Genomic DNA, 19,673 nt, shown 5'->3' on the forward strand with positions numbered 1-19,673 from the left:
CTTTTAGTGTTTTTTTATTGTTTTACTGTTTTTAATAGTTTGTCTTATGTTCTTCTTACCTACGTACAGCACTGAGTTGAGAGAGTTGAAAAAGTTTTCCATTGTGAATGGGCTTCATGGATTGTTCACCATACATTTATGGATAGTGAATTTAAGTACAGAAATACACTCTGATAAAGAGATAAAGCAGAATGTTGACAGTCAAGCCCAAGCACCAGGTGTTCAAAATGTTCAAAATTTTTGGCCAAAGCAGTTAAAGCTGCTTAACTGACAAATTAAAATGTACAGAAATTATATTACTTATGCAACGCTTCTTTGCACATTTAAAAAAAAATGTGTGCGGTTAGATGTCTGTAAGTGCAACTCTGGGATTACTTGTTAATTTCAAGGCCATATTAGACCCTCTGTTCAGAATTGTTTCTAATCAATGTAATGAAACTGTTGTTGTGCAATTAAAATAAAGTGGGGCAGGTAATCCAAACATGAAGAGACAACACCACTAGGAGACATGAACACCGGTGACAAGTACGATGCGACAGAGAACAAAAGGAAAAGCAGGGTTATATATACACACAAGTGGGCAGAGGGGTGACGAGACACAGGTGAAACTAGGGCGGAGCACACAAGGAGAATCAATGAAGCAATCAAAAGGAGGAATCACAGGAAGGGACACCAGACAGGAAAGCAAGGAAAAACTTTACATAATAAAACAGGAAACTCAATACAGGATAAAGGATCTTTCGGAGGACCTCAGAAGTAGTTCATGCTCATGCTGGAAAAGGTTACAGTCCAGAAATCCACAGTCAGACATACTGTGAACAAATGGATGAGATTTAGGAAGACCCTGCAGGAGTGTCCGACCAACAAAGATTCGCAGATGTGCAGAGAGGTACTAAAGGAACCCATGCTGGGTAATTTCAAAGCAACTATAGGCCTCTCACAAAGCCACTACTTTCCAAAAAGAACATTTCTGGCCATCTGCAGTGTGATAAACATCATGTGTTGTGGACAGATGTTCACAGATTGAAAGTAGAATGCTTTGGTCTAAATGAGAGGCATCATGTTTGCATTGTAGAGTCAGAACCTAATCCTAGGGGTAGTAATGTCCTTGTTTGGGCCTGTTTTGCGACATCTAGGCTAGGATGTTTTGCCATCATTGATGAATCAATGAAGAAAATGTTAGGTGTGTTTCCCACTGTCCAACGACATGCTCGGTTAATTGGTGACTCTAAATCAGCCGTAGGTGTGAGTGTGAATGGTTGTCTGTCTCTCTGTGTTAGCCCCAGTGTTTGGAATAACGCCATTTAAAAGAACGGCGTTAGGTAACGACGTCATTTTTTCAGTAACGGGGTAATCTAACTAATTACTTTTCCCGTCGTTACAACGCCGTTAACGTTACTGGACGTTAAATGCGGTGCGTTACTATGCATTGATTGAATAAACTGTGTAATCCGAACGCACCCCTGGCTCACCGCTAGTGAGGAGGTGGGTTAATAACGAGGTAAGCGATTATGATTGGCTAAGGCAGAGTCATGTTTCATGGTAGCCAATCAGAGCCAGTGGTTTTACACACATGCCAGCACACGCGCCACACACACACGCACACACACACAACAGCTAAACAGAGATTCGACGAAGCAGCAGAGATGGCGAGTCAGGAGCAATCCGATGAAAAGTTGGCATTTTCAAGGTGGAGATATAAGCACTACTTCAATAAATAAAAAAATTCATTGTGGTCAAAGGAAGGAACGTGCATGTAATGTGTACATTATGTCCAGGAGCGAAGACTTTCTCGACATCCGTTGTAAGAAGCATCTCACGACGACACACGCATCTACAAAGCTAGTGGCCAAAAACACCGATACCTCCACCACAGATGACAGCTCGCCGTCTAAACCCTACCGAAATATAAATATTATAAAAATAAATTTAATATAATCATAAAATATATATATAAATATCGAAAGTTATGTACAAACACCTGTCTGTTCTAGTCATTTCAACTGACTTGTGAAAACTGCTCAAAAAAATCCAAATTCTTTGACATATAGCAACTTTTTTTTTTTTTTAACAGTAACGCAAATAGTTACTTTCCCTGGTAACGAGTTACTTTTATTATAGAGTAATTCAGTTACTAACTCAGTTACTTTTTGGAACAAGTAGTGAGTAACTATAACTTATTACTTTTTTAAAGTAACGTTCCCAACACTGGTTAGCCCGATAGACTGCCAACCTGACAGCTGGGATAGGCTCCAGCCATCCCGCGACCCTCCTGAGGACAAGCGGTTACAGAAAATGAGTGAATGTAAGTTTTGTGAGTTGAATCTAAAGATAAAGTCGGTCATGCAGCAGTACGAGCCCAAGCAAACAAGTCTTTCTACAAATGAATAGGTAAATGAATCCATAAAAATTAGAATTCAAAGAAAAATGAAGTGCTTCTGTATTGAGGAATAAGAATAGTTTAGTTATTGCTGCTCATTGGGATAACACCAGATAGTGAAAACAAGGTTTCACATCAGAATCAGAATGCCAGAATGCCTTTATTATCCTTGCACACAGTACAATGAAAATTAAAGTTATCTCTGTGGTTTTGTATAAGATGTATACTTTTGCTAATATCTGCTAGGGGTTGAACAACTTCGGATTTTTTAAAGTCCACTAATACGTGGTGAAAGTTGTATTGGCATCGACTAGACGATGACGTCACACAACACAGTAGAAAATAATGCTTTGCAAAAATGAAATCTATATTCTTCACCTGAATACATACTAGCAATTCACACAAAATAAGCTACGAGGCTTTTCTGCGAGGTAATTGATGCTTGAAGAGCCGTAGCCCACGTCAACACCATAAACATCGTCAGTCTGACACTGTAATATGCGACTCTCGATCGGCAAAAAAACAAATATGCTCTCCAAGCACAGCAACAATGTCAACTAACAGAACAAAACAGAAATGAACATTTAAACATATGCACTCTAATAACTTTAGACAATGAAATTTACCAGCAAATTGTTGATTTGCAGCCTCCTACTATCTGTCACCGCAGGCCGTTTGGATACATTTGTTGTTTTTCAGGACTGACTTACATATTCTGAATCTCATGGTAAAATGAGCTTCATCTTAAGTGAAGTATTTTCCACACACTGCTACCCACTGGGCTCCTTACCTGTCTTCTCTGAGGCGCCTGTGTTGTTATTGTCACATAATTGGCTACTAGTCAACTTCCTGCTTAAAGTGTCATGGCACAGCAGTAAAGTCAACTAGTTGGTGCAGTCCCTAATATCTACAAATGTGTATTATTATTATTATTATTATTATTATTATTATTATTATTATTGATTAAATAAATGCACACACATATTATTTCTATTTGTTTGATTAGATTCTCTTAGTCTACTTTCATGATTCGTGTTCTGAGTTATTTCAATGCAGAAATGTTGAATATTCTGAAGGCGCAAATACTTTTAAGCAGCACTGTATACTTTGTATGCGTGTGTGCATGTGTGTGTCTTGATCCACAGAGAACATTCGAGTGGAGTTCGTGTTGGCCTCCATATTGCTAACCTCTTGCTGAGAAGCTGCACTATCCGCAATACGGAGACTGTGGTAGGCATCGTGGTCTATGCTGGTAAGAGCATACGTTTATTAAAATATTTTTTGTACAAAAAACTTTTTATAAAATTAACATATTGAAGGGTATGATTATTTTCTTAGTTAGAAGTCCTGCAGGTGTTGATCAAACACTCCTCCCTGTTCCAACTCCAGTTGTATCTGTTAAGTACACCATTCTCATCCTTTTCCTCTTTCTGTACTTTCATTAACTAGAGTCAGCTTTAAGCTTTGCAGAAGTATATGCTGGAGGAAGGATGATGTTTTCAAATCAAAGGGTGGTCAAACCAAATATGGATTAGACTTGGTTTATTGTACTGTATAAATTCTAATTGAGAGAAAACATGGTCATTATTTTCATTATTTCAATATGATACAATCCTTGCTCTAAATGCCTAAGAGTGGCATTTTTGGATTATTCTTATGAACAACTGAGCACCTCTGTGTGGCAGGCTTGTGCACAATTCAGAATTGAATTGAGAATGACTCCTAAATTCCAATTCAATTCTTGAATTTGAATTGAATTTGAATTGATGTCAAAAACAGGATCTAGAATTACAATTCGAATTTGAATTAAAGGAAGCAGAATTGCAATTCAATGCAAATTCAAAGACATTCATATACATAAGTGAAGTGTTTAACAATGAAGCTTTACAATATATGTCAGATATGATTTCATTACATATTCTATGATATTAGTTTGAACTACTTGTACTGATTACATTAACAGGAAATGTTTCCCCCCAGCAATGAATGTTAAAAGCTCTAGTCACAGAACACATAAATAAGTTTGATTTATTGGAATTGTAATTTTGTGGAACACAATGGAACGTGACTCCATATCCTAGAATGCTTTGCTTTAACCAAGTATTTAAAATGGTTGCCAAACAATTTGAGGTGGACATTTGTTTGAAAGCTTCTTTTCTACACAATTTGATGGTCAACACCGGACTTTTTAAGTTTCAGAAGTCCCTTACAACTTCAGATTACAAACGTTTATAGATTTAACACCTGTAATAACAGCAACATGGAAAATAATAGCAGGCCTAAAAGGTCATTTGTACTAGTACATTTTGAAGAACCAATTCCAACAAGAACACCAGGAAACCACCGAGCCATATGCAAGCACTGCAGTGCTCCAGTCTGTGGCTCCATCAAGGCTACTTCAAATTTCAAAAGGCATCTACAGACAGACAGTCTTTTATTTTGAAAACCATCTGTTGATGGTATTATGCTACTGATATTTGATATCATCAGTGTTGGGGTCACTACTCAAGAATGTGTAATACACATTATTCACTTAAAAAACATAATGCATTACCTTACTTGTTATTCTCTATGGATAGTAACTCATTACTCTACTCATTACAGTAGTGCAACACAGCAAGAGCCTGGCATATAGCTCATAAATGCCTTAAACACACCTTCAACTCACAACACAACAGTAACATTAATGTGTTACATTACTCAGTTACAGCCAAATGTGATTATATTATGTTATACCCAAGTTACCCCCAACACTGGATATGTGTTTAAAAGCATGCAAGCACACTTTCTCTGAAAATAACATTTTGAACAAAACTAATCAAACATTGAGGGAGTAATTTATTTCAAGAATTTGATCATTATCTATATGCTGGAACAAAATGTATGCAGGGTTGAGGAGTGACTAGTTATGTGTAATGACATTATGCTATTAAATTACAAAATTAATGTAATTGTATGTGAGATTCAACACATTCTTTCTGTTGTATGACTGTGTGGAATTTCTTTGAATTGCCACGAATTTAATTCCACTTCCTGTCATTCCAACTCCGATTCAAATTCAACTTCCTGTGGGGCGGAGTCAATTCAATTCAAATTCCAACTCATGAATTGAATGGCGACCAATTCTGAAATTCTGAATTGTGCACAAGCCTGCACACTGTGTGGTTTGTGCTTTAATATATTTAATATGTAAGCCCTTCTTTTTTAAGGGACTGAATGTAATTTGACAGTTGACCCGAAAGGGCATTTCATGGAAAGCTGTGAGTAGGGCTGGGCGATATGGCTGAAAAATGTATCACAATATAAGTGTTTCATATCAAACGATATCGATAATTATTGATTTGTTTTTTAACCTATTCTAAATGAGGACCAGGAGAAAAAAAGCTGAATTTAAATACTTTTAAACGTAACCTTTAAATAACCAAAATATTGCCAAACTGGTGACGTGACCTTTCCTTTTTATCTACAATTTCCTCTTGCGCTGTCACACTCATATTCTCCTTTCACTCCATGCTGTTCTTTTTTTTGTTGTTGTTGTTGTTGATGCCATTGCCACCAACCTGGCTTAGCTGGGCTGTGATAGGTCGAGAGGCTAACGCTCTTCCTCTGCCTACATCCCCCAGAATGACTTGCGGTTCTGGTTCTGCGTATCTTCTACTGATATTGATCACGTGTCTATCGCGATAGATATCGTCATCGTTTTATCGCCCAGCCCTAGTCTGTGGACACCAACCTGCGCATCGCCTTCATTCCTGTAAGGATATTACTCTGAGATGCTATTGTGACCTGCAGCTTGTTCTATCCAGTTTTAACCCAGCCAAACTCACTGCAAATGGAATTATTTCCCCACAAACTACGGAGGATTTCTTCAACCAGAAAAGTCTTTTATATAAACTCTTATGAATGACTTCATAAGACGGTTTCCCTAGTCCCAAATTGCATTCTATATGCAAACAAATGCTATGCTAAAAAAATACAGTATAGTAATCTCATGAAAAAAGGAAACACTCACTTAATCAAGCTTGACATGTTGTAGACTGTTGGGTCTACAAAATGTAATAATATTTTAGTTAAAATAATGACCATTAGGTTGTGCTCGACAATAAATAATTGAAAATGTTCCCGTTTGAAATTTCAACAAAAATATTTAAACAAATTGGTTTAAATATTTAGGAGCCAATATCACAAAATGTATTATATATTTACACTGATCAGCCACAGCATTAAAACCACTGACAGAAGAAGTTACATTTACATTTACATTGACCAGTGTTCTGCTGGGAAATGTTTGGACCTGACATTTGTCACTTACCTGGCACTTACTTAGACATGTGCCACCCACCTAGACCAAATCAGGCACCCCATTCCATAGCAATGACAGTCCTTGATGGCAGCAGCCATCCCCAGCAGGATGCAGCCTGACACAGGCACACACACAAAAACAGTTTAGAAACAACTAAAAAAAGAAAAAAGAAAAAGAAAAAGAAAAACAGCACAAGATGTTGACCTGGCCTCCAAATTCACTAGATTCCAAACTGATCAAGTATCTGTGGGATGCAGTGGAACAAGCCTGATCCACAGAGGCCCCTCCCCTCAACCCATATATTGACAAAATCAAGGCTTCCATGAGGTAGTTTTTTAAAATTGGATCCGGGTGCGCACATCCAAATAAAATAGTTCAGGTGCTAGACAAAAAGGATATATATTGAAAAAATGTGGTCTGCACACTGTGTATGCTCCAAGTGCAATTTATTTATTTTAAACAGGCAACGTTTCAATCCTATGGGATCTTCATCAGACAATGAGGGAAATAGTTGGAATGACTTATATCACGTGACCCCCCACAGGGCACCTGTCTAGAAAAAAGAGTTCACCACGTGAGGTGACAATTGGCATAGCATGTGCTCAAAGGCACTGGCTTACATGCGTTAAACCACAAGAATGATCAAAATTAGGTGTGTATCACAATTAGCAGACAATTAAAAAGACAATCAAAAGAAGTTTTTGATAGTACACATTGATATATACATATAAGTACATTACAAGCAAATTCATATATAAACTTTTCAATGTAGAGAGTGAGCAATCAAAGAAAAGGCCTAAGGTCAGACTCCATATTGAGGCCCTTAGGAGACAGTGTATTTAGCATATATATATAAAATGCTTCCCTCCTAAGGAGAAGATTGTCAATGTCTCCTCCACGTCTGGGGGTGGAAACATGTTCAATACCAATGTATCTCAAGGTAGACAAATTATGTTTAAAGGCATTAAAATGAACAGCCACTGGGTTCTTTTGGTCATTTGATCTTATGCTGCTTCTATGTTCTGAGATCCGTGTTTTAATGCAGCGTGTAGTCTTACCTATATAAGCAAGGCCGCAAGGGCACTTTGTCATGTAGATCACGTTCTTAGTGTTACATGATATGACCCCTTTTATTTTTAGTGTCTTCCCTGTGTGTGGATGGCAGAATGTTTTACACTTATGAGTGAAATTACACTGCTGTGTATCACTAATTGTGATACACACCTAATTTTGATCATTCTTGTGGTTTAATGCATGTAAGCCAGTGCCTTTGAGCACATGCTATGCCAATTGTCACCTCACGTGGTGCACTCTTTTTTCTAGACAGGTGCCCTGTGGGGGGTCACGTGATATGAGTCATTCCAACTATTTCCCTCATTGTCTGATGAAGATCCCATAGGATCGAAACGTTGCCTGTTTAAAATAAATAAATTGCACTTGGAGCATACACAGTGTGCAGACCACATTTTTTCAATATATATCCTTTTTGTCTAGCACCTGAACTATTTTATTTGGATGTGCGCACCCGGATCCAATTTTAAAAAACTACCTCATGGAAGCCTTGATGAAAGCGGGGTTTGTGAAAATTGTGCAAAAAAAAAAGAGTTTGCATACCACCGAAACACTTCAACCCTACAGTCCCATCTAAATGCAAAACATGTTGCAGTGAGCACAGAAACCGCCGGAGCTGTTAGCGCTAGCAGTCCCGGTCCGAGTATGGACAAGACAAGTCGTCCACAAAAACCATTTAAATTTAAAAATATATATCTGCAGTCTTCATGGCTCCGACCTGAATGAACAATTCTCCCACTGCCTATGATACCTCTTATATTCTCAAACTGTCATGTAACATCATCAGCTATATCTTGTATTTATATCATCATCATGTACGCTTGTAGTCAGATGTATGTATCTATGACAGATGTCATAGACAATTCTTCCTGTTAAAGGGGAGCTTTTCCTTTCCACCATCGCCTTCAGGCTTGCTTTAGGGGTTTCAAAGCGGTCTGTAAAGCGTCTTGAGACAATTTATATTGTAACTGACGCTATATAAATAAAATTGAACTGAATTGATTGTCAGAACTGTCCTCGTACTCTTGCTGTATAAGGCAGTGACCCTGTTAAATTCTATATCATTCCACTAATTTACACAACTAGTACACATAATCTTCATTTCCTGCTCTCTACATTATGTTGGATTTCACTGTTAAGCCTTCTTGAGGTGTCGTGGGCCTAACTTAACGAAACATCGGTGAAGGGCCCACTTGAAAACCCAGATGACATGCTGCAAACTGCCGCTGAATAGGCCAGGTATCTGATGTCTTTGTGTTGGTTGGCTGGTTGCTATATTTCTATGTTTGTTTAGCTGCTGAGCGGGCTGTACAAGCCAGCAGCATTTGTTTCATATTTCACATGGCGTCTAGGTTTGAATTGTCCACTGTCTGGGTGCCTCACATATCAATTTATTTGAGTGTTCCATATTCAGTTAAACATTCTCAAAGGCCTTTGGATGCTTTATTTGAATGTATTTTCTTTTCTTTGTACAAGCCAGCAGCATTTACTTTGTTCATTTAGACTGCTTAATTGGAGGAGGAGTGAAAAATACTTAAGTATTTCTTTGTTTGTTTGCTGCTGAGCAGTCTGTACAAGCCAGCAGCATTTATTTAGTTCACGTCTCATGACATATTGGCTGTAGGTTTGTTAGGGTTTCTCAGTTCGACAGGCAACTGGACTTGTAATTTCTTGAGGATGATTTACCACTAATCTGACTTGCTTCTTCAGTTATTCTTCAGTTTTTTTTAACGTTTTTGGATATGCGTTCTACTTTGTACAGTGTGCATTGTTTTCATAGCATATATTACTTACAGTCTGTTTAAATGCAACTTTCCATTGTCAACAATGTAAATATATACAGTATTCCGAATATCACATACAGATTTGGCACTGCTGCTTTGGATATGCTCTCTACTTTATACAATGTACATTGTTTTTGTTACTCACAGTCTGTTTAAATGCTACTTTCCAATGTCAACAATGCACAGTATTCTGAATATCACATATTGTGTTTTCGCACTGCTCCCATTGTTAACTATTAACCTACAGTTCATACCCTGTAAGAACCTGTAAAAATATGTCAATCCCCCTACTGAAGGAACTCCTTAGACCATTGTACACATCACAACCAGCTACGATCCATTGTTCTGTATAGGGCTGCCGCTTGTATTTTTTTTTAAATTAAAATTAATTTAGATTTATTCATATTTGACCATTTCTACATTAAATTGGTCTTTATAAATCAACATTGTTTGGTGGTGGGATTTTTTTTCCTTTCTGTGTGTGTAGGACATGAAACTAAAGCCATGATGAACAACAATGAACCAAGGTATAAGCGCAGCCGGCTAGAGAAGTGTCTGAACACAGACATCCTATGGTGTGTGTTCCTCCTCCTCATCATGTGTCTGACAACTTCTATAGGTATGTACTTACACTGACACCAACAGCTCTTTCTCAGTGAAGCATTAAACGGCTACAGTTTTCTGCCAATGTTTGCAATATAAAACAATATATATAAAGCTACAAAAATGTACAAAAGTAAACTTAAAAGCAAAATAATTCAATTATGTCCAGATTAAACTTAATTACTTAATGTCAAAAGCTGTTCTTTGATATTTTATGTTTCAGGTAATGGCCTCTGGCTAAACAACCTCAAAGACCCTGTCTTTCAGATTGATGGGGAGACATCCCCTGCCATGGCTGGTTTCTGTGTGTTCTGGACTATGATCATTGTGCTACAGGTATATTAGTTACAGTTTTAGGCCAAAAGTTCCATCTTACAAACGGAGATCAGTGGACACTGATAAACAGATTGACACAACGACTTTATTTTCTTTCCTGCAATGCTGTATGGGCAATATATAGTTACGGTTTTCTCTATGTTTGGCTCAAGATTCATCAGAACACTGGGACCCAATGTAGTAGCTAGCCCATTCACCTTATGTAAAGTGTCTTTGAGTATCTTGAAAAGCGCTTTTAAATAAAATTTATTATTATTATTATTATAAGGAATGTGTTGATGCTCCTGTTTCGATTGCCAATATGGTGTTATGCTGGATTGCATTGCATATAAAAGTCAGCGTGTTACATCTTATTTTTTGCTAAAAGACCAGCTTTTATTTGTTTGCAGACCTTTGAAATTATTTTCACTCTGATGAGTTTCCCGATTTACAATGTTTTTGTTACTTCATTGTGAAAAGACATTTCACCATATGTATTACATATTCAATAAAATTTGGCCAAAATAGAGATTTTGAATTACTTGTTATGTTTAAATACACAATGAGAAATGGATTTCTGTTTTACAGGTGCTGATTCCCATTTCTTTGTACGTGTCCATTGAGATTGTGAAACTGGGCCAGATCTACTTTATCAACAATGACTTAGCCCTGTACAACAAAGAGCTAGACTGCAGGATCAATTGCCGGGCCCTCAATATCACTGAGGACCTGGGTCAGATCCGGTACTTGTTCTCTGATAAGACAGGAACACTGACAGAGAATAAGATGGTGTTTCGCCGCTGCAGTATTTTTGGGATTGAATATCCTCATGAGGAAAACGGTAAGAACTCTTTAGTTGATTGCTATATGGTTCTGATAGAAAGGTATCAGTACAGTGCATTGCAATTTGCATCCCTGATTAAATTGTAATGCTCCTTTATTCCGCAGGCATTATTCCAGACATTTTACATATTTTTATGTAGTTTTACTATATTTTTCTTAATTATTATATTTGTCTGTGAAGGTTCTCATTCATTCTGGCCATGCTATATCCAAAAACAAAGCTAAACTAAAGGCAAATGGACATGGCAGTTTCTTGAAGCTGTTTTGCCATTCATTCAAGTAGCCTCTTCAGTTCTAAATGACTGGTGGGGTGTTCTTATTATTTGGAAAACCCTTATCTGAACACCAGAGGTGGACTGAGACATTTATCATCTACTTACAACACAGTATTAACATCTGGTCACCAAAAGTTTCACTCTAAAGCAAGATGTTCTTGCCATTAATGTGGGTATCATAAATATTCCCTGGCACTCAACGAAGGTGGACGCATCTGTCTCTCTCTCCCCTTTCCCTTATCTTCCCTGCTTTGCTTCTCATGTCTCGTCCTGTCTTGTCTCAAACTTTGGGAGCCTCTCTCCGCATTGCTCTCCAAATATAAAATCATGGAATTGGTCAACTGGTCTCTCAACGCAATTGACAGAATCTTCTAAACAAGAAGCTCGGGTTTGGGGGAACCTGTCTGCCCTGACGGAACGTTTGCCGCTGGATACATGATGGACTCCGTGTGCCTGGCGACTCTTTCCGTCGAGGGCATCGAGGATCTTTACATATTCAGAACTATGATAACAGGCTATCTGCTGATTGGATTAGGCATTTGCCTGGTGTATCGGAAAATTAGGAAGACGGTGTCAGCAGTCCAAAGCCCCATGAAGCTGCCCGACATGATTATGGAGTGAGCAGAGCTGTTAGCGCTCAGACTGGGTATAAACCGCAACATGGAAAACACCTTGGAAAGAGCTATCAGCACACTGACTGTGGTTATAAATCGCAACATGGATAACATCTTGGACAGAGCTGTTTGTGCTCAGACTGTGGTCATTAACCGCAACATGGAAACCATCTTGGAGAAGCTTTTCGGCTTTGCAAGGCGAATGAATGGATTTGAAGACCAGAATGGACAAATAGAGTAAGTCGTGTCCATTGAAATGCGACTACTCGCCCTAACCCAAACAATCATAATCTAATCTGCATTCCGGCCCCTGAGCGGCACCGGCCTTGGCCAGGAGATCGCTGCAGTGAGACGCTCTGTCCTATTCCTTCCTTCACTGACACCTGTTGATGGTTGACTCCGTCTGGGACCCGATCAGGGACATCTCCATGGCAACCTGCTGTGTTATCGAGATGACATCCTGCGAACTGAAGCACTGATTGGGAGCCTAGACGAAGCGACTCTCCAGGCTTATGTACACACACGCACCCACGGACACTTACACACATGCACATATGCAATACACTACCCCCCAATTCCACGCCTTTGCCGCTTTACCCCCCCAGTGCGACAGACGGGGTCTGAAGGCGGCGCCGTAGTTGGCTGTGGCCGGGGGATGCCTGTCTGCGCTGGAAAATCTCCACCCCCCTTTCCCCAGTCTCCTGGTGCAAGTTGTTTTGAGTTTTTATGTTGTAAAGTGTGCTCATATGTGCTTATGTTGCTGAGGTTTTTTTCCCGGTCCCACACTGTACTCCCCCAGATGAGTGTAGTCTGGGAGCTGCTTTTTTTATCCTCCCCTCTCCTCTTGTTTTTCTTCCCTTTTTCCTCCCCCCACTATTGTAATTTCCCCATTGCGGGATCAATAAAGGTTTCATTCATTCATTCATTCATTCATGTCATTTGGTAGCATTAATTGCATTAGTTTTGCAGTATAAAAACTAATGCAAAAACCAGTATCATTTAATTCCTTGTATGTATAACATACCTGGCAAAAAAATCTGTATGTTTCTGATTCAGTATGTGATGTTGTTTCAGGTCAAAGACTGAACGCTTATGAAGCAGAAAAGAATGAGGCAGTTGGGAAGTTGATAACTCTGAAGTCAGGCTGCAGTAGGAAATCTATGAACTGTCGCTCCCTCAGCTGTGACAGCCACGTGTCTCTGCATACACTCACTGCTGAGTCAGCAGAGGAAGACCAATTCTCCAGTTACGCTGCTTTCTGCAGTTGCATGGTCTGTCTCTCTCTCTCTCATCATATATTTAGTGCTTCATAAAAATATAAACATGACAAAAGTCTGAGAAAGCACCTGTTGCTCCTGTGTCTTTCTGTTCAGGCAAGGGAGGTGGTACCAGACCCCAATCTGGTAAGGAAGTTGAACTGCCTCTGCTCTCTAAGTGACTGCTTGCTAGAGACTCCACTGAGCTTGGAGCTCATCCATATCACAGACTTCTTCCTAGCACTGGCCATCTGTAACAGCGTGGTGGTCTCATCACCAAGTCAGTCTCGACATGTGGTGAGTAGATAACACCTGTGTGTCACATCAAAGGCTTTATTCTCCAAAACAATATTTACCTGCCTTAAATAAGTAGTACTGCTTTTACAAGTTGTTTATTTATCAATATATAATTGTTTGAAGTGACTTCCTGGATAGAATAGTTTTGCATTTTCCCTTGAGTTACTGACCTTCTGTTGTGTATTTTCAAATAATTTAAGTTTAGTTTAGTTTAATAAATTTGTTTATATATATATACACCAATCAGCCATTATAAACACTGGGGCCATTGACAGGTGAAGTAAATAACACGGTTTATCTCATTGTGATGGCACCTATTAGTTTGTGAAATACCTTAGGCATCTAACATTTTGTCCTCAAAGTTGTGTGCTAGAGTGCAAGTGGAAAGATATGAGAAACAAGGTTCAAATTGTGATGGCTGCCTGGGTCAGAGTATCTACAAAACCACAGGTCTTGTGGGGGCTTCTTCATCTGCAGTGGTCAGTACCTATCAAAAGTGGTCCATGGATGGCAACGTGGTGAACCACCGACAATGTATGTGGGGAGGCTGGACAATGTGATCCAGTTTGATCTAGTTTGTTGAGTATAGGATTGCGTAGCCACAGACCAGTCTGCTCATGCTGACCCCTGTCCCCTGCTGAAAGCACCCACAGTTGGCATGTGAACATCAGAATTTGACCACTGAAAAAGGAAAGGTAGCTAGCCTGGTCTGATGAATCGTGTTTACTGCTACTTCATGTGGATGGCTGTTTGTGTTGCTTAAATGGGTGATACAGAGCACCAGGATGGACTATGGGAAGAAGGCAAGCTATGGTCGTCATTCACCGTTTTTTTTTTAAATATGATGGAAAAATCTGAAGGCCGTCCGTCATTTTGACAGATTGCAATTCACACCCCTGACCACTTGGTGGCGAGTGACCTTATTAATTGCCTCTTGTCTCTCATTGAAGTTTACATTCCAAACATCGCGGAACTTTGTCGGTGCACGATTTCCTGGTACACTGATTACACTGAACCTATGCGGCAAACTATAGACCAGGGGCCTCATGTACGAACGTTGCTTAAGTACAAAAATGTTACGTAAGTACTCGCTCACGTAAAAGTTCAGATGTATCAAGAGTGAAATGTCCGGGAATTTTGTACGTCTCTACGCCAACGGCGTGGCTGGTGTAAGTAGGATTCTACAGATGTCGATCCTTTGGCGACACTTAGAGGTGATCCGGGAAACTGTCATAAATGTGAAAACTATTACTCCGACCGATCGGGACTGTGCTGGTCGACCCTGAGCAGATCCATGCCAGCAGTGTGGGACGGAGTTATCCTCATGTCAGCCAGGTATATCAGATTCCCATACAATGCATCTGAACAGGTCAACATTAAAGAGCAATCTGCAGCAGATGGTTTTCTGAATGTAATCACAGCTATCGACTGCACACACATTGATATAAAAGCGCCATCGCATGAATTTGTAAATGTCAACAGGAAACATTTTCATTCGATCAATGTACAGATCATACGTGATGCGCAAATCCAAGTAACCAACATTGTGGCAGCGTGCCAAAGAACACATTTTTGCGCATCTCCACTCCAGTGAGTAGCGTCTCCAGAGAGGGGAATCTCAGGTGCAGGGTCAATTTAAATATAATTTGCATATTTAAAATGGGCGTGGACAGGGAGTTGCATATGTAAAATGGGCGTGGACGGGGAGTTGCATATTTAAAAGGGGCGTGGACAGGGAGGAGTCGGGTACGCTCAATCGGGATGTACAAAAGAAATGTGCTTCGAAATGCTTCTAAATCTGAACTTACGTCACGATTTAGAAGGAAATCTACGCAACTCTTAGTACATGAGGCCCCAGGGATTCCCAAAGTGTGGTGCACGCACCCCTGGAGGTGCGTGAACTGCCTCTAGGGGGTGCGCGAGATCAGAGAATGTCTAATAAGGGGAGAACTTCCACTCTCAGTGAACTTCCGGCTTCTGAACTGGTTGCAGTTACACTCTGGTTCCATATGAGGGCGCTCTCAGGACGAGTGCAGAATGAATGGAGGTCTATGGAGCAATACCCCTCAAAATCCACTTTTCTCAGGATATAATTTTTTGTGCAGTAATTTGAATATTGTATTTGAAAGGAGATGCAAAGAAATTACACATTGCTGGGTGTTAGATTTTTTAGAGTCACTTATTTGCTTTAAAAAGTATTTTAAAACGTCAATGACGTCATACACATCGTACGACCAGAGATACTGCTTTACGGCAATCCTTCAGTCACTGCTTTGGTGCTTTCGCGCTCTGCACTTTCTTTTCTCTCGAGGCATGGACAACACAGCTGACACAGGTAAATACACCTGCTAGAAGAGTTTTTGTTTTGTTGTTTTAAAAGTTGTTACGTTGAAAAAAAAAACTTGGGCGAAAAAGTCTGCCTTAACATTCTGGTCCCGCTTCGGATGCCATGATGCCGTCAAGCGGGATCTGGTCGTAATCAGTCCTTCACTGACCAATCAGCGTTCATTAGCACAATGCTAGCGTGTTATGGGCAACAACAACTCAACCTCGTTCATTCAACTTTTGACCTATAACCCATTTTGAACTAGCAAAACCTACAATCAAATCTGAGATTTCTCAACGACAATCGGGTGAAAGAGACACATTTAGCCGTTTAGCTCCATAGAGTCCCATTCATGTTGCACTCATGGCGATCACCCCCAGTGGAAATCTGGTGGAACTGCAACCAAAATTCGTTACAATGGGACTTAATAGAGAGTGGCAAGGTTCTCCATAGACGGGCTCTGGCGAGATGCAAAATGCAATGGCGGAGAAGAAGTTATCTTCTTCTACGCACCGTATATGCGCAACTAACTGAGCCAGCTGCGCTGCATTTGAAAATCGTCAGATGGATATATATATATTTTTTTTTTTTATCTGTTCCTGAGCCTATCCTCTTTGTTATTTATGTTGTGGGTTGTGTGTAATCATTACAATTTAATTCAAATTACTGGCGTTCTAATTTTATTTCCATAACCGCTGTGTTATGATGACGTGGTTGTGTTTGCTCCACGGTCATTTTGCTGCAATTTTTGTTTAATGCAGCTGAAAATATTAGTCATATTTTCCCCAACTTATCTGCTTTCTGCCTCTCTGAGCCTGTCATCCATCCACAAATTTGCTCTTAAAAGTGAAGCTTGTGCGTAACTTTGTTTCATTATATTGAAAATGTTAAAGTGTTTCAGTTTAATTCAAATTGTTGTGATCGTGATTATTTTGTTATATGTGTGTTCTGGTAACTTGAGCATGATTAAACATGCTGCCTTTAATATGGATATGAAAAAGCTTGTTGCATTTTTTAAGTGTGGGGGATTGGGGGTGCGTCAGCGCGGTTGATATATAGAAGGAGGCGGCCAAAAAAGTTTGGGAACTGCTGCCATAGACTATACAATATATATGTATATATGTCAATGCAGCTAACCTCTACCAACATGGAATTTGCATACCACCGAAGCACTTCAACCCTACCGTCTAAGCTGTTTACGCTATCCCGTACGGACAAGAAGTGTCAGCAGCCGAAACTTTTTTTGGTTACCATTTAAAGCAAATACTGTTCTGAAAAAAAGTACTTAAAGTTAATATTGAATATGTTTTTATTATCATTTAAAAAAAATAAAAATTAAAGTGACCGGTAAAAACAGATTATGACGGAATTTTTATGACCTTGTCAGTCAAAATGACCGACAACGAAAAAGTCTAGTGCAACCTCTGCTGTAGAGACAAAGTTTCGAAGGTAGTATAAAGCTCCATGGGCAGGGCATCCCGCTCTCAAGTACATTTCTGAAAGTTTTTACTGCTCATTAATTTACAAGCGAGTCAAATAATATTGTAAAACCTGTCCAGAATGCCAATTCACACTAAATAAAGATACTACTCCAGTATCACTTGTGTCACTTCTTTTCATCATTTGAGAAAATCCGGGTGGTGCTGACTGATCAGCTTCCAACCTATTTAGTCACACAGTCACACAGTCTGTGTGACATTTCAGCCAGCCTTTGAAAGGAATGCTCGGGGAGTTTGTGTCAGTGACTGTAAAGAACTGTGACAAGTAGTTGCAATTTATTTTGTTTGTGTTTCAGGATGTTAATCATGACTTGACATGCTTTTCACCTTTTGAGTTGCCTGGTCACTGGGGTCCCAGACAAACTGTGGATTAAGCACCAAACAGCTAAGCTCTGGTATGACAAGCCAGCTAGAGACCTGCCCGAGCTGTGCATTGGCCAGGACATTAGAATGAAGCCCTTGCCCAGATACAGGACGGGCAGGTAGAAAAGAGGAGTTTGCTTTCAGCAAGTGGGCCCCAGATTGTGCCTGGTGGATGTCGTAGGGGCATGCTACCTGCGAAACCGGGTGGACCTGAGACCAGCAGAGGTGGGAGCGACTGGGTGCCACCCTGAGCAACACAGCGTGCAGCGCAGCAGCCCATCTATCGAACAAATAAATGTAACTCACCCCAGCAACAGCATTATAAAGTTTGCTGACGACCAGTTATGGGAATAACGGCGTTAAAATAAACGGCGTTACTAACGGCGTTATTTCTTTTCAGTAACGAGTAATCTAACTAATTACTATTTCCTCCGTTACAACGCTGTTACCGCTACCGACACTGAAATGTGGTGCATTACGTTGCGCCGTCAGCCAGCCACAAGAGCTGCGAAGGTGTTTTTTCCCCTCTGGGTGGGGTGGGGCCGCATAAGTGATGATGATTGGCTAAGGTAGGGTAAGATTTCATGGTAAGCCAATCAGCGGCAGGGCAGTGTTCAGTTGGGCGGGTGTTGTTTACACACAAACGCGCGCATAGCAGTATCACACAGTATCACACAGGCGAACTATAATTAATAACTTTTTAAAAGTAACATGCCCAACATTGCTGACGACACCACCGTGGTGGGGCTCATCACAGGTGGGGACGAGTCTGCATACCTGGACGAAGTGGAGCAGCTGACAGTATGGTGCACAGAGAACAACCTCATCCTGAACAACACTAAGACAAAGAAGATCGTCCTAGATTTAAGGAGGAGGAAAGCAGCCATTCAGCCACTGTACATTGGAGGGGATTGTGTGGAGAGGGTCTCCAACCTCCGGTTCCTGGGTGTGGACCTCGAGTACACCACAGCCGTCGTCAAAAAGGCACAGCAGAGACTCTATTTCCTGAGGATGCTAAGGAACAACCACCTCTCTCAGAGACTGTGTTTTTACCAATGCTCCATAGAGAGCATCCTCACTTACTGTATTTGCGTGTGGTTCTCCAGCTGTACTGCAGCAGACAGGAAGGCACTCAAGAGGGTTGTCACCACAGCCCAGAGGATCATCAGCTGCCCCATCCCCTCTTTACAGGAACTGTACAACTTCCGCTGCCTGAGGAAGGCACAGGCATATACTTAAGGACACAACCCACCCCAGACACTCACTTTTTGAACTGCTACCATCTGGTAGACGATTTACAACACTGAAGGCCAGTACTAACAGACTGAAGAATGGCTTCTATGCTATATACAATAATGAAAATTCAATGCAATAAATATCTAAAAATGTGTTTTCATCAGTGGTCGGTGGCTCCTGTCAAATCCCTTTAACTCATAGTAATGTGATTCAGTGCATCACATATACATTTCATTGAGGTGCAGCAATTTCAGAATAAAGAGGAGTGTTACTTGGGTTGGGATATAAATTAAACTCTTTTACAATATGATGGTTTTCTACTTAACTCACTATTTTAATTTCATTACTCACTTACAGTATATCGAAAATTTGCTTGTTAGGGCATTAGTGCAAGGCAAGGCAAGTTTATTTATATAGCCCATTTCGTACACAGAAAGGTAACCCAATGTGCTTAACAAATCATATAAAATCAACAGATATTAAAATATTAAAATAACTAAAATAATTT

The 19,673-nt window shown here is 40.0% G+C and overlaps 1 protein-coding gene across 8 annotated transcripts in view; it reads left to right on the plus strand.

Moving 5' to 3' along the window:
• Positions 1–19,673, plus strand: part of atp10d (ATPase phospholipid transporting 10D) — a 109,613-nt gene that overhangs the window by 43,062 nt on the left and 46,878 nt on the right. For all 8 annotated transcript variants that reach the window (XM_084569707.1, XM_084569708.1, XM_084569711.1 and 5 more), the window contains 6 exons: positions 3,526–3,632; positions 10,026–10,157; positions 10,365–10,477; positions 11,045–11,297; positions 13,263–13,459; positions 13,562–13,741. In XM_084569707.1, the coding sequence (XP_084425833.1) occupies positions 3,526–3,632; positions 10,026–10,157; positions 10,365–10,477; positions 11,045–11,297; positions 13,263–13,459; positions 13,562–13,741 (982 nt within the window). The remainder of the gene's footprint in view (positions 1–3,525; positions 3,633–10,025; positions 10,158–10,364; positions 10,478–11,044; positions 11,298–13,262; positions 13,460–13,561; positions 13,742–19,673) is intronic.

The sequence above is a fragment of the Chelon labrosus genome (genome assembly GCF_963514085.1).
Source record: "Chelon labrosus genome assembly, chromosome: 20".
Taxonomy (NCBI): domain Eukaryota; kingdom Metazoa; phylum Chordata; class Actinopteri; order Mugiliformes; family Mugilidae; genus Chelon; species Chelon labrosus.